The 19,001-nt window shown below is 40.2% G+C and overlaps 1 protein-coding gene across 1 annotated transcript in view; it reads right to left on the minus strand.

Moving 5' to 3' along the window:
• The window catches only part of ZNF513 (zinc finger protein 513), a 39,790-nt gene extending 21,106 nt beyond the window's left edge, over positions 1-18,684 (minus strand). Inside the window, exon 1 of the mRNA XM_066594334.1 lies at positions 18,553-18,684. Coding sequence (XP_066450431.1) covers positions 18,553-18,592 — 40 coding nt within the window. The 5' untranslated portion in view covers positions 18,593-18,684. The remainder of the gene's footprint in view (positions 1-18,552) is intronic.
• Between the last annotated feature and the right edge of the window lie 317 nt (positions 18,685-19,001).

The following is a 19,001-nucleotide window of genomic DNA, read 5'->3' on the forward strand; positions in this document are numbered from 1 at the left end:
ATATATATATATATGGGGGTACAGCGGGACTCGGGTGTATATAGGTATATATTACAGGGGCACACAGCTGTGTATACAGTATATAGTGTATATACAGTACATGGGGTGTATATATACATATATGGGGGTACAGCGGGACTCGGGTGTATATAGGTATATATTACCGGGGGCACACAGCTGTGTATACAGTATATAGTGTATATACAGTACATGGGGTGTATATATATGGGGGTACAGCGGGACTCGGGTGTATATAGGTATATATTACAGGGGGGCACACAGCTGTGTATACAGTATATAGTGTATATACAGTACATGGGGTGTATATATACATATATGGGGGTACAGCGGGACTCGGGTGTATATAGGTATATATTACACGGGGGCACACAGCTGTGTATACAGTTTATATACAGTACATGGGGTGTATATATATATATGGGGGGGTACAGCGGGACTCGGGTGTATATAGGTATATATTACAGGGGGGCACACAGCTGTGTATACAGTATATAGTGTATATACAGTACATGGGGTGTATATATATATGGGGGTACAGCGGGACTCGGGAGTATATATGTATATATTACAGGGGGCACACAGCTGTGTATACAGTATATAGTGTATATACAGTACATGGGGTGTATATATATATATGGGGGTACAGCGGGACTCGGGTGTATATAGGTATATATTACAGGGGGCACACAGCTGTGTATACAGTATATAGTGTATATACAGTACATGGGGTGTATATATATATATATATATATGGGGGGTACAGCGGGACTCGGGTGTATATAGGTATATATTACACGGGGGCACACAGCTGTGTATACAGTATATAGTGTATATACAGTACATGGGGTGTATAATATATGGGGGTACAGCGGGACTCGGGTGTATATAGGTATATATTACAGGGGCACACAGCTGTGTATACAGTATATAGTGTATATACAGTACATGGGGTATATATATATATGGGGGTACAGCGGGACTCGGGTGTATATAGGTATATATTACACGGGGGCACACAGCTGTGTATACAGTATATAGTGTATATACAGTACATGGGGTGTATATATATATGGGGGTACAGCGGGACTCGGGTGTATATAGGTATATATTACAGGGGGCACACAGCTGTGTATACAGTATATAGTGTATATACAGTACATGGGGTGTATATATATATGGGGGTACAGCGGGACTCGGGTGTATATAGGTATATATTACAGGGGGGCACACAGCTGTGTATACAGTATATAGTGTATATACAGTACATGGGGTGTATATATATGGGGGTACAGCGGGACTCGGGTGTATATAGGTATATATTACAGGGGGCACACAGCTGTGTATACAGTATATAGTGTATATACAGTACATGGGGTGTATATATATATGGGGGTACAGCGGGACTCGGGTGTATATAGGTATATATTACAGGGGGCACACAGCTGTGTATACAGTATATAGTGTATATACAGTACATGGGGTGTATATATACATATATGGGGGTACAGCGGGACTCGGGTGTATATAGGTATATATTACAGGGGGCACACAGCTGTGTATACAGTATATAGTGTATATACAGTACATGGGGTGTATATATACATATATGGGGGTACAGCGGGACTCGGGTGTATATAGGTATATATTACAGGGGGCACACAGCTGTGTATACAGTATATAGTGTATATACAGTACATGGGGTGTATATATATGGGGGTACAGCGGGACTCGGGTGTATATAGGTATATATTACAGGGGGCACACAGCTGTGTATACAGTATATAGTGTATATACAGTACATGGGGTGTATATATATGGGGGTACAGCGGGACTCGGGTGTATATAGGTATATATTACACGGGGGCACACAGCTGTGTATACAGTATATAGTGTATATACAGTACATGGGGCGTATATATATATATGGGGGAACAGCGGGACTCGGGTGTATATAGGTATATATTACAGGGGGGCACACAGCTATGTATACAGTATATAGTGTATATACAGTACATGGGGTGTATATATATATATATGGGGGGTACAGCGGGACTCGGGTGTATATAGGTATATATTACAGGGGGCACACAGCTGTGTATACAGTATATAGTGTATATACAGTACATGGGGTGTATATATATATGGGGGTACAGCGGGACTCGGGTGTATATAGGTATATATTACAGGGGGGCACACAGCTGTGTATACAGTATATAGTGTATATACAGTACATGGGGTGTATATATATATATATGGGGGTACAGCGGGACTCGGGTGTATATAGGTATATATTACAGGGGGCACACAGCTGTGTATACAGTATATAGTGTATATACAGTACATGGGGTGTATATATATATATGGGGGTACAGCGGGACTCGGGTGTATATAGGTATATATTACAGGGGGCACACAGCTGTGTATACAGTATATAGTGTATATACAGTACATGGGGTGTATATATACATATATGGGGGTACAGCGGGACTCGGGTGTATATAGGTATATATTACAGGGGGCACACAGCTGTGTATACAGTATATAGTGTATATACAGTACATGGGGTGTATATATATATATGGGGGTACAGCGGGACTCGGGTGTATATAGGTATATATTACAGGGGGCACACAGCTGTGTATACAGTATATAGTGTATATACAGTACATGGGGTGTATATATATATATATATATATATATATATATATATATATATATGGGGGGGTACAGCGGGACTCGGGTGTATATAGGTATATATTACAGGGGGCACACAGCTGTGTATACAGTATATAGTGTATATACAGTACATGGGGTGTATATATATATATATATATATATATATATATATATGGGGGGGTACAGCGGGACTCGGGTGTATATAGGTATATATTACACGGGGGGGCACACAGCTGTGTATACAGTATATAGTGTATATACAGTACATGGGGTGTGTATATATATGGGGGTACAGCGGGACTCGGGTGTATATAGGTATATATTACACGGGGGCACACAGCTGTGTATACAGTATATAGTGTATATACAGTACATGGGGTGTATATATACATATATGGGGGTACAGCGGGACTCGGGTGTATATAGGTATATATTACAGGGGGCACACAGCTGTGTATACAGTATATAGTGTATATACAGTACATGGGTATATATATATATATATATATATATATATATATATATGGGGGTACAGCGGGACTCGGGTGTATATAGGTATATATTACAGGGGGCACACAGCTGTGTATACAGTATATAGTGTATATACAGTACATGGGGTGTATATATATGGGGGTACAGCGGGACTCGGGTGTATATAGGTATATATTACACGGGGGCACACAGCTGTGTATACAGTATATAGTGTATATACAGTACATGGGGTGTATATATATATATATATATATATATATATGGGGGTACAGCGGGACTCGGGTGTATATAGGTATATATTACAGGGGCACACAGCTGTGTATACAGTATATAGTGTATATACAGTACATGGGGTATATATATATGGGGGTACAGCGGGACTCGGGTGTATATAGGTATATATTACATGGGGGCACACAGCTGTGTATACAGTATATAGTGTATATACAGTACATGGGGCGTATATATACATATATGGGGGTACAGCGGGACTCGGGTGTATATAGGTATATATTACAGGGGGCACACAGCTGTGTATACAGTATATAGTGTATATACAGTACATGGGGTGTATATATATATATATATATATATATATATATATATATATATATATGGGGGTACAGCGGGACTCGGGTGTATATAGGTATATATTACAGGGGCACACAGCTGTGTATACAGTATATAGTGTATATACAGTACATGGGGTGTGTATATATATATATATGGGGGTACAGCGGGACTCGGGTGTATATAGGTATATATTACAGGGGGCACACAGCTGTGTATACAGTATATAGTGTATATACAGTACATGGGGTGTATATATATATATATATATATATGGGGGTACAGCGGGACTCGGGTGTATATAGGTATATATTACACGGGGGCACACAGCTGTGTATACAGTATATAGTGTATATACAGTACATGGGGTGTATATATATATTATATATGGGGGTACAGCGGGACTCGGGTGTATATAGGTATATATTACAGGGGCACACAGCTGTGTATACAGTATATAGTGTATATACAGTACATGGGGTGTATATATATATATATATATGGGGGGTACAGCGGGACTCGGGTGTATATAGGTATATATTACACAGGGGCACACAGCTGTGTATACAGTATATAGTGTATATACAGTACATGGGGTGTATATACATATATGGGGGTACAGCGGGACTCGGGTGTATATAGGTATATATTACAGGGGCACACAGCTGTGTATACAGTATATAGTGTATATACAGTACATGGGGTGTATATATATATATATGGGGGTACAGCGGGCCTCGGGTGTATATAGGTATATATTACAGGGGGCACACAGCTGTGTATACAGTATATAGTGTATATACAGTACATGGGGTGTATATATATATATATGGGGGGGGTACAGCGGGACTCGGGTGTATATAGGTATATATTACACGGGGGCACACAGCTGTGTATACAGTATATAGTGTATATACAGTACATGGGGTGTATATATATGGGGGTACAGCGGGACTCGGGTGTATATAGGTATATATTACACGGGGGCACACAGCTGTGTATACAGTATATAGTGTATATACAGTACATGGGGCGTATATATATATATATGGGGGTACAGCGGGACTCGGGTGTATATAGGTATATATTACAGGGGGCACACAGCTGTGTATACAGTATATAGTGTATATACAGTACATGGGGTGTATATATATATTATGGGGGTACAGCGGGACTCGAGTGTATATACGTATATATTACAGGGGGGCACACAGCTGTGTATACAGTATATAGTGTATATACAGTACATGGGGTGTATATATATATATATATGGGGGGGGTACAGCGGGACTCGGGTGTATATAGGTATATATTACACGGGGGCACACAGCTGTGTATACAGTATATAGTGTATATACAGTACATGGGGTGTGTATATATATATATATATGGGGGTACAGCGGGACTCGGGTGTATATAGGTATATTTACAGGGGGCACACAGCTGTGTATACAGTATATAGTGTATATACAGTACATGGGGTGTATATATATATATATGGGGGTACAGCGGGACTCGGGTGTATATAGGTATATATTACAGGGGGCACACAGCTGTGTATACAGTATATAGTGTATATACAGTACATGGGGTGTATATATATATATAGGGGTACAGCGGGACTCGGGTGTATATAGGTATATATTACACGGGGGCACACAGCTGTGTATACAGTATATAGTGTATATACAGTACATGGGGTGTATATATATATATATATATATATATATATATATATATATGGGGGTACAGCGGGACTCGGGTGTATATAGGTATATATTACACGGGGGCACACAGCTGTGTATACAGTATATAGTGTATATACAGTACATGGGGTGTATATATATATATATGGGGGTACAGCGGGACTCGGGTGTATATAGGTATATATTACAGGGGGCACACAGCTGTGTATACAGTATATAGTGTATATACAGTACATGGGGTGTATATATATATATAGGGGTACAGCGGGACTCGGGTGTATATAGGTATATATTACAGGGGGCACACAGCTGTGTATACAGTATATAGTGTATATACAGTACATGGGGTGTATATATATATGGGGGTACAGCGGGACTCGGGTGTATATAGGTATATATTACAGGGTGCACACAGCTGTGTATACAGTATATAGTGTATATACAGTACATGGGGTGTATATATATATATATATATATGGGGGTACAGCGGGACTCGGGTGTATATAGGTATATATTACAGGGGGCACACAGCTGTGTATACAGTATATAGTGTATATACAGTACATGGGGCGTATATATATGGGGGTACAGCGGGACTCGGGTGTATATAGGTATATATTACAGGGGGCACACAGCTGTGTATACAGTATATAGTGTATATACAGTACATGGGGCGTATATATATGGGGGTACAGCGGGACTCGGGTGTATATAGGTATATATTACAGGGGGCACACAGCTGTGTATACAGTATATAGTGTATATACAGTACATGGGGTGTATATATATATATGGGGGTACAGCGGGACTCGGGTGTATATAGGTATATTTACAGGGGGGCACACAGCTGTGTATACAGTATATAGTGTATATACAGTACATGGGGTATATATATATATGGGGGGTACAGCGGGACTCGGGTGTATATAGGTATATATTACAGGGGGCACACAGCTGTGTATACAGTATATAGTGTATATACAGTACATGGGGTGTATATAGGTATATATTACAGGGGGCACACAGCTGTGTATACAGTATATAGTGTATATACAGTACATGGGGTGTATATATATATGGGGGTACAGCGGGACTCGGGTGTATATAGGTATATATTACAGGGGGCACACAGCTGTGTATACAGTATATAGTGTATATACAGTACATGGGGTGTATATAGGTATATATTACAGGGGGCACACAGCTGTGTATACAGTATATAGTGTATATACAGTACATGGGGTGTGTATATATATATATATATATATATATATATATATATATATGGGGGTACAGCGGGACTCGGGTGTATATAGGTATATATTACAGGGGGCACACAGCTGTGTATACAGTATATAGTGTATATACAGTACATGGGTGTATATATATATATGGGGGTACAGCGGGACTCGGGTGTATATAGGTATATATTACAGGGGGCACACAGCTGTGTATACAGTATATAGTGTATATACAGTACATGGGGTGTATATAGGTATATATTACAGGGGGCACACAGCTGTGTATACAGTATATAGTGTATATACAGTACATGGGGTGTGTATATATATATATATATATATATATATATATATGGGGGTACAGCGGGACTCGGGTGTATATAGGTATATATTACAGGGGGCACACAGCTGTGTATACAGTATATAGTGTATATACAGTACATGGGGTGTATATATATATGTGGGTACAGCGGGACTCGGGTGTATATAGGTATATATTACAGGGGGCACACAGCTGTGTATACAGTATATAGTGTATATACAGTACATGGGGTGTATGTATATATATATATATATGGGGGTACAGCTGGACTCGGGTGTATATAGGTATATATTACACGGGGGCACACAGCTGTGTATACAGTATATAGTGTATATACAGTACATGGGGTGTATATATATATATATATGGGGGTACAGCGGGACTCGGGTGTATATAGGTATATATTACAGGGGGCACACAGCTGTGTATACAGTATATAGTGTATATACAGTACATGGGGTGTGTATATATATATATGGGGGTACAGCGGGACTCGGGTGTATATAGGTATATATTACACGGGGGCACACAGCTGTGTATACAGTATATAGTGTATATACAGTACATGGGGTGTATATATATATATATATATATATATATGGGGGGTACAGCGGGACTCGGGTGTATATAGGTATATATTACAGGGGGGCACACAGCTGTGTATACAGTATATAGTGTATATACAGTACATGGGGTGTGTATATATATATGGGGGTACAGCGGGACTCGGGTGTATATAGGTATATATTACAGGGGGCACACAGCTGTGTATACAGTATATAGTGTATATACAGTACATGGGGCGTATATATATATATATGGGGGTACAGCGGGACTCGGGTGTATATAGGTATATATTACAGAGGGGCACACAGCTGTGTATACAGTATATAGTGTATATACAGTACATGGGGTGTATATATACATATATGGGGGTACAGCGGGACTCGGGTGTATATAGGTATATATTACCGGGGGCACACAGCTGTGTATACAGTATATAGTGTATATACAGTACATGGGGTGTATATATATGGGGGTACAGCGGGACTCGGGTGTATATAGGTATATATTACAGGGGGGCACACAGCTGTGTATACAGTATATAGTGTATATACAGTACATGGGGTGTATATATACATATATGGGGGTACAGCGGGACTCGGGTGTATATAGGTATATATTACACGGGGGCACACAGCTGTGTATACAGTTTATAGTGTATATACAGTACATGGGGTGTATATATATATATGGGGGGGTACAGCGGGACTCGGGTGTATATAGGTATATATTACAGGGGGGCACACAGCTGTGTATACAGTATATAGTGTATATACAGTACATGGGGTGTATATATATATGGGGGTACAGCGGGACTCGGGTGTATATATGTATATATTACAGGGGGGCACACAGCTGTGTATACAGTATATAGTGTATATACAGTACATGGGGTGTATATATATATATGGGGGTACAGCGGGACTCGGGTGTATATAGGTATATATTACAGGGGGCACACAGCTGTGTATACAGTATATAGTGTATATACAGTACATGGGGTGTATATATACATATATGGGGGTACAGCGGGACTCGGGTGTATATAGGTATATATTACATCGGGCACACAGCTGTGTATACAGTATATAGTGTATATACAGTACATGGGGTGTATATATATGGGGGTACAGCGGGACTCGGGTGTATATAGGTATATATTACAGGGGGCACACAGCTGTGTATACAGTATATAGTGTATATACAGTACATGGGGTGTATATATATGGGGGTACAGCGGGACTCGGGTGTATATAGGTATATATTACACGGGGGCACACAGCTGTGTATACAGTATATAGTGTATATACAGTACATGGGGTGTATATATATATATATATATATATATATATATATATGGGGGGGTACAGCGGTACTCGGGTGTATATAGGTATATATTACAGGGGGCACACAGCTGTGTATACAGTATATAGTGTATATACAGTACATGGGGCGTATATATATATATATGGGGGTACAGCGGGACTCGGGTGTATATAGGTATATATTACAGGGGGGCACACAGCTATGTATACAGTATATAGTGTATATACAGTACATGGGGTGTGTATATATATATATATATATATGGGGGGGTACAGCGGGACTCGGGTGTATATAGGTATATATTACAGGGGGCACACAGCTGTGTATACAGTATATAGTGTATATACAGTACATGGGGTGTATATATATATGGGGGTACAGCGGGACTCGGGTGTATATAGGTATATATTACAGGGGGGCACACAGCTGTGTATACAGTATATAGTGTATATACAGTACATGGGGTGTATATATATATGGGGGTACAGCGGGACTCGGGTGTATATAGGTATATATTACAGGGGGCACACAGCTGTGTATACAGTATATAGTGTATATACAGTACATGGGGTGTATATATATATATGGGGGTACAGCGGGACTCGGGTGTATATAGGTATATATTACAGGGGGCACACAGCTGTGTATACAGTATATAGTGTATATACAGTACATGGGGTGTATATATACATATATGGGGGTACAGCGGGACTCGGGTGTATATAGGTATATATTACAGGGGGCACACAGCTGTGTATACAGTATATAGTGTATATACAGTACATGGGGTGTATATATATATATGGGGGTACAGCGGGACTCGGGTGTATATAGGTATATATTACAGGGGGCACACAGCTGTGTATACAGTATATAGTGTATATACAGTACATGGGGTGTATATATACATATATGGGGGTACAGCGGGACTCGGGTGTATATAGGTATATATTACAGGGGGCACACAGCTGTGTATACAGTATATAGTGTATATACAGTACATGGGGTGTATATATATGGGGGTACAGCGGGACTCGGGTGTATATAGGTATATATTACAGGGGGCACACAGCTGTGTATACAGTATATAGTGTATATACAGTACATGGGGTGTGTATATATATATGGGGGTACAGCGGGACTCGGGTGTATATAGGTATATATTACAGGGGGCACACAGCTGTGTATACAGTATATAGTGTATATACAGTACATGGGGTGTATATATATATATGGGGGTACAGCGGGACTCGGGTGTATATAGGTATATATTACAGGGGGCACACAGCTGTGTATACAGTATATAGTGTATATACAGTACATGGGGTGTATATATATATATGGGGGTACAGCGGGACTCGGGTGTATATAGGTATATATTACAGGGGGCACACAGCTGTGTATACAGTATATAGTGTATATACAGTACATGGGGTGTGTATATATATATATATATATATATATATATATATATATATATATATGGGGGGGTACAGCGGGACTCGGGTGTATATAGGTATATATTACAGGGGGCACACAGCTGTGTATACAGTATATAGTGTATATACAGTACATGGGGTATATATATATATATATATATATATATATATATATATATATATATATGGGGGGGTACAGCGGGACTCGGGTGTATATAGGTATATATTACACGGGGGGGCACACAGCTGTGTATACAGTATATAGTGTATATACAGTACATGGGGTGTGTATATATATGGGGGTACAGCGGGACTCGGGTGTATATAGGTATATATTACACGGGGGCACACAGCTATGTATACAGTATATAGTGTATATACAGTACATGGGGTGTGTATATATATATATATATGGGGGGGTACAGCGGGACTCGGGTGTATATAGGTATATATTACAGGGGGCACACAGCTGTGTATACAGTATATAGTGTATATACAGTACATGGGGTGTATATATATATGGGGGTACAGCGGGACTCGGGTGTATATAGGTATATATTACAGGGGGGCACACAGCTGTGTATACAGTATATAGTGTATATACAGTACATGGGGTGTATATATATATGGGGGTACAGCGGGACTCGGGTGTATATAGGTATATATTACAGGGGGCACACAGCTGTGTATACAGTATATAGTGTATATACAGTACATGGGGTGTATATATATATGGGGGTACAGCGGGACTCGGGTGTATATAGGTATATATTACAGGGGGCACACAGCTGTGTATACAGTATATAGTGTATATACAGTACATGGGGTGTATATATACATATATGGGGGTACAGCGGGACTCGGGTGTATATAGGTATATATTACAGGGGGGCACACAGCTGTGTATACAGTATATAGTGTATATACAGTACATGGGGTGTATATATATATGGGGGTACAGCGGGACTCGGGTGTATATAGGTATATATTACAGGGGGCACACAGCTGTGTATACAGTATATAGTGTATATACAGTACATGGGGTGTATATATATATATGGGGGTACAGCGGGACTCGGGTGTATATAGGTATATATTACAGGGGGCACACAGCTGTGTATACAGTATATAGTGTATATACAGTACATGGGGTGTATATATACATATATGGGGGTACAGCGGGACTCGGGTGTATATAGGTATATATTACAGGGGGCACACAGCTGTGTATACAGTATATAGTGTATATACAGTACATGGGGTGTATATATATATATGGGGGTACAGCGGGACTCGGGTGTATATAGGTATATATTACAGGGGGCACACAGCTGTGTATACAGTATATAGTGTATATACAGTACATGGGGTGTATATATACATATATGGGGGTACAGCGGGACTCGGGTGTATATAGGTATATATTACAGGGGGCACACAGCTGTGTATACAGTATATAGTGTATATACAGTACATGGGGTGTATATATATATATGGGGGTACAGCGGGACTCGGGTGTATATAGGTATATATTACAGGGGGCACACAGCTGTGTATACAGTATATAGTGTATATACAGTACATGGGGTGTATATATATATATATATATATATATATATATATATATGGGGGGGTACAGCGGGACTCGGGTGTATATAGGTATATATTACAGGGGGCACACAGCTGTGTATACAGTATATAGTGTATATACAGTACATGGGGTGTATATATATATATATATATATATATATATATGGGGGGGTACAGCGGGACTCGGGTGTATATAGGTATATATTACACGGGGGGGCACACAGCTGTGTATACAGTATATAGTGTATATACAGTACATGGGGTGTGTATATATATGGGGGTACAGCGGGACTCGGGTGTATATAGGTATATATTACACGGGGGCACACAGCTGTGTATACAGTATATAGTGTATATACAGTACATGGGGTGTATATATACATATATGGGGGTACAGCGGGACTCGGGTGTATATAGGTATATATTACAGGGGGCACACAGCTGTGTATACAGTATATAGTGTATATACAGTACATGGGGTGTATATATATATATATATATATATATATATATATATATATATATGGGGGTACAGCGGGACTCGGGTGTATATAGGTATATATTACAGGGGGGCACACAGCTGTGTATACAGTATATAGTGTATATACAGTACATGGGGTGTATATATATATGGGGGTACAGCGGGACTCGGGTGTATATAGGTATATATTACACGGGGGCACACAGCTGTGTATACAGTATATAGTGTATATACAGTACATGGGGTGTATATATATATGGGGGTACAGCGGGACTCGGGTGTATATAGGTATATATTACACGGGGGCACACAGCTGTGTATACAGTATATAGTGTATATACAGTACATGGGGTGTATATATATATGGGGGTACAGCGGGACTCGGGTGTATATAGGTATATATTACAGGGGGCACACAGCTGTGTATACAGTATATAGTGTATATACAGTACATGGGGTGTATATATATATGGGGGTACAGCGGGACTCGGGTGTATATAGGTATATATTACACGGGGGCACACAGCTGTGTATACAGTATATAGTGTATATACAGTACATGGGGTGTATATATATATATATATATATATATATATATATATATATGGGGGTACAGCGGGACTCGGGTGTATATAGGTATATATTACAGGGGCACACAGCTGTGTATACAGTATATAGTGTATATACAGTACATGGGGTATATATATATGGGGGTACAGCGGGACTCGGGTGTATATAGGTATATATTACATGGGGGCACACAGCTGTGTATACAGTATATAGTGTATATACAGTACATGGGGCGTATATATACATATATGGGGGTACAGCGGGACTCGGGTGTATATAGGTATATATTACAGGGGGCACACAGCTGTGTATACAGTATATAGTGTATATACAGTACATGGGGTGTATGTATATATATATATATATATATATATATATATATATGGGGGTACAGCGGGACTCGGGTGTATATAGGTATATATTACAGGGGCACACAGCTGTGTATACAGTATATAGTGTATATACAGTACATGGGGTGTGTATATATATATATATATGGGGGTACAGCGGGACTCGGGTGTATATAGGTATATATTACAGGGGGCACACAGCTGTGTATACAGTATATAGTGTATATACAGTACATGGGGTGTATATATATATATATATGGGGGTACAGCGGGACTCGGGTGTATATAGGTATATATTACACGGGGGCACACAGCTGTGTATACAGTATATAGTGTATATACAGTACATGGGGTGTATATATATATATATATATATATATATATATATATATATATATGGGGGTACAGCGGGACTCGGGTGTATATAGGTATATATTACAGGGGCACACAGCTGTGTATACAGTATATAGTGTATATACAGTACATGGGGTGTATATATATATATATATATATGGGGGGGTACAGCGGGACTCGGGTGTATATAGGTATATATTACACGGGGGCACACAGCTGTGTATACAGTATATAGTGTATATACAGTACATGGGGTGTATATACATATATGGGGGTACAGCGGGACTCGGGTGTATATAGGTATATATTACAGGGGCACACAGCTGTGTATACAGTATATAGTGTATATACAGTACATGGGGTGTATATATATATATGGGGGTACAGCGGGACTCGAGTGTATATAGGTATATATTACAGGGGGGCACACAGCTGTGTATACAGTATATAGTGTATATACAGTACATGGGGTGTGTATATATATATATATATGGGGGGGTACAGCGGGACTCGGGTGTATATAGGTATATATTACAGGGGCACACAGCTGTGTATACAGTATATAGTGTATATACAGTACATGGGGTGTGTATATATATATGGGGGTACAGCGGGACTCGGGTGTATATAGGTATATTTACAGGGGGCACACAGCTGTGTATACAGTATATAGTGTATATACAGTACATGGGGTGTATATATATATATATGGGGGTACAGCGGGACTCGGGTGTATATAGGTATATATTACAGGGGGCACACAGCTGTGTATACAGTATATAGTGTATATACAGTACATGGGGTGTATATATATATAGGGGTACAGCGGGACTCGGGTGTATATAGGTATATATTACACGGGGGCACACAGCTGTGTATACAGTATATAGTGTATATACAGTACATGGGGTGTATATATATATATATATATATATATATATATATATATATATATGGGGGTACAGCGGGACTCGGGTGTATATAGGTATATATTACACGGGGGCACACAGCTGTGTATACAGTATATAGTGTATATACAGTACATGGGGTGTATATATATATATATGGGGGTACAGCGGGACTCGGGTGTATATAGGTATATATTACAGGGGGCACACAGCTGTGTATACAGTATATAGTGTATATACAGTACATGGGGTGTATATATATAGGGGTACAGCGGGACTCGGGTGTATATAGGTATATATTACAGGGGGCACACAGCTGTGTATACAGTATATAGTGTATATACAGTACATGGGGTGTATATATATATGGGGGTACAGCGGGACTCGGGTGTATATAGGTATATATTACAGGGTGCACACAGCTGTGTATACAGTATATAGTGTATATACAGTACATGGGGTGTATATATATATATATATATGGGGGTACAGCAGGACTCGGGTGTATATAGGTATATATTACAGGGGGCACACAGCTGTGTATACAGTATATAGTGTATATACAGTACATGGGGCGTATATATATGGGGGTACAGCGGGACTCGGGTGTATATAGGTATATATTACAGGGGGCACACAGCTGTGTATACAGTATATAGTGTATATACAGTACATGGGGCGTATATATATGGGGGTACAGCGGGACTCGGGTGTATATAGGTATATATTACAGGGGGCACACAGCTGTGTACACAGTATATAGTGTATATACAGTACATGGGGTGTATATATATATATATGGGGGTACAGCGGGACTCGGGTGTATATAGGTATATTTACAGGGGGGCACACAGCTGTGTATACAGTATATAGTGTATATACAGTACATGGGGTATATATATATATGGGGGGTACAGCGGGACTCGGGTGTATATAGGTATATATTACAGGGGGCACACAGCTGTGTATACAGTATATAGTGTATATACAGTACATGGGGTGTGTATATATATATATATATATATATATATATATATATATATATATATATGGGGGTACAGCGGGACTCGGGTGTATATAGGTATATATTACAGGGGGCACACAGCTGTGTATACAGTATATAGTGTATATACAGTACATGGGGTGTATATATATATGGGGGTACAGCGGGACTCGGGTGTATATAGGTATATATTACAGGGGGCACACAGCTGTGTATACAGTATATAGTGTATATACAGTACATGGGGTGTATATAGGTATATATTACAGGGGGCACACAGCTGTGTATACAGTATATAGTGTATATACAGTACATGGGGTGTGTATATATATATATATATATATATATATATATATATATGGGGGTACAGCGGGACTCGGGTGTATATAGGTATATATTACACGGGGGCACACAGCTGCGTATACAGTATATAGTGTATATACAGTACATGGGGTATATATATATATATATATATATATATGGGGGTACAGCGGGACTCGGGTGTATATAGGTATATATTACAGGGGGCACACAGCTGTGTATACAGTATATAGTGTATATACAGTACATGGGGTGTGTATATATATATGGGGGTACAGCGGGACTCGGGTGTATATAGGTATATATTACACGGGGGCACACAGCTGTGTATACAGTATATAGTGTATATACAGTACATGGGGTGTATATATATATATGGGGGTACAGCGGGACTCGGGTGTATATAGGTATATATTACAGGGGGCACACAGCTGTGTATACAGTATATAGTGTATATACAGTACATGGGGTGTATATATATATATATATGGGGGGTACAGCGGGACTCGGGTGTATATAGGTATATATTACAGGGGGGCACACAGCTGTGTATACAGTATATAGTGTATATACAGTACATGGGGTGTGTATATATATATGGGGGTACAGCGGGACTCGGGTGTATATAGGTATATATTACAGGGGGCACACAGCTGTGTATACAGTATATAGTGTATATACAGTACATGGGGCGTATATATATATATATATGGGGGTACAGCGGGACTCGGGTGTATATAGGTATATATTACAGGGGGCACACAGCTGTGTATACAGTATATAGTGTATATACAGTACATGGGGCGTATATATATATATGGGGGTACAGCGGGACTCGGGTGTATATAGGTATATATTACAGGGGGCACACAGCTGTGTATACAGTATATAGTGTATATACAGTACATGGGGCGTATATATATGGGGGTACAGCGGGACTCGGGTGTATATAGGTATATATTACAGGGGGCACACAGCTGTGTATACAGTATATAGTGTATATACAGTACATGGGGTGTATACATATATATATGGGGGTACAGCGGGACTCGGGTGTATATAGGTATATATTACAGGGGGCACACAGCTGTGTATACAGTATATAGTGTATATACAGTACATGGGGCGTATATATATGGGGGTACAGCGGGACTCGGGTGTATATAGGTATATATTACAGGGGGCACACAGCTGTGTATACAGTATATAGTGTATATACAGTACATGGGGCGTATATATATGGGGGTACAGCGGGACTCGGGTGTATATAGGTATATATTACAGGGGGCACACAGCTGTGTATACAGTATATAGTGTATATACAGTACATGGGGTGTATATATATATATATGGGGGTACAGCGGGACTCGGGTGTATATAGGTATATTTACAGGGGGGCACACAGCTGTGTATACAGTATATAGTGTATATACAGTACATGGGGTATATATATATATGGGGGGTACAGCGGGACTCGGGTGTATATAGGTATATATTACAGGGGGCACACAGCTGTGTATACAGTATATAGTGTATATACAGTACATGGGGTGTGTATATATATATATATATATATATATATATATATATATATATATATATATATATGGGGGGTACAGCGGGACTCGGGTGTATATAGGTATATATTACAGGGGGCACACAGCTGTGTATACAGTATATAGTGTATATACAGTACATGGGGTGTATATATATATGGGGGTACAGCGGGACTCGGGTGTATATAGGTATATATTACAGGGGGCACACAGCTGTGTCTACAGTATATAGTGTATATACAGTACATGGGGTGTATATATATATATATATATATATGGGGGTACAGCGGGACTCGGGTGTATATAGGTATATATTACAGGGGCACACAGCTGTGTATACAGTATATAGTGTATATACAGTACATGGGGTGTATATATATATGGGGGTACAGCGGGACTCGGGTGTATATAGGTATATATTACAGGGGGCACACAGCTGTGTATACAGTATATAGTGTATATACAGTACATGGGGTGTATATATATATATATATATATATGGGGGTACAGCGGGACTCGGGTGTATATAGGTATATATTACAGGGGCACACAGCTGTGTATACAGTATATAGTGTATATACAGTACATGGGGTGTATATATATGGGGGTACAGCGGGACTCGGGTGTATATAGGTATATATTACAGGGGGGCACACAGCTGTGTATACAGTATATAGTGTATATACAGTACATGGGGTGTATATATATATATATATATATGGGGGTACAGCGGGACTCGGGTGTATATAGGTATATATTACAGGGGGCACACAGCTGTGTATACAGTATATAGTGTATATACAGTACATGGGGTGTATATATATGGGGGTACAGCGGGACTCGGGTGTATATAGGTATATATTACACGGGGGCACACAGCTGTGTATACAGTATATAGTGTATATACAGTACATGGGGTGTATATATATATATATATATATGGGGGTACAGCGGGACTCGGGTGTATATAGGTATATATTACAGGGGGCACACAGCTGTGTATACAGCACAAGGGTTGTATGTATGTGTATATACGGGGCGGGCACACGCATCCATCCTCACATTTCACCGGCTGGGGGTTGGACTGCTTCCTCCGCGGCATGGCTCCTCCCTCTCCGGTACTTCCGGCGCCGCTCTCGGTATTTCCGGTGCGGCGGCTCTCAGCTCGGCTCTTTCATGTGTTTCCGGCCGGAATAGGAGGTACGTCATATTCGCTTGCTGTGCGCTGACTTCCGGTGCGGGCGCGGGGCGTGCTGGGAGTTGTAGTTTCTCCTCCCTCCAAAGACTCGTTATGACGGCGAGGACGTGTTCACAGCTGTTGCCATAGTAACCGAAGTGATCACTTCACACCCGCCGCCCTGTGGGGTGACTGTACCTACCCCTGTATGGGGGATGTCTATACCTACACCTGTGGGAGGGTATGGCGGGCTGACTTTACCTACATCTGTGGGGGAGGGGGGGAGTGACTGTACCTACACCTGTGGGGGAGGTGACTGTACCTACACCTGAGG

The sequence above is a fragment of the Eleutherodactylus coqui genome, chromosome 1 (assembly GCF_035609145.1).
Source record: "Eleutherodactylus coqui strain aEleCoq1 chromosome 1, aEleCoq1.hap1, whole genome shotgun sequence".
NCBI classification, from domain to species: Eukaryota; Metazoa; Chordata; class Amphibia; order Anura; family Eleutherodactylidae; genus Eleutherodactylus; species Eleutherodactylus coqui.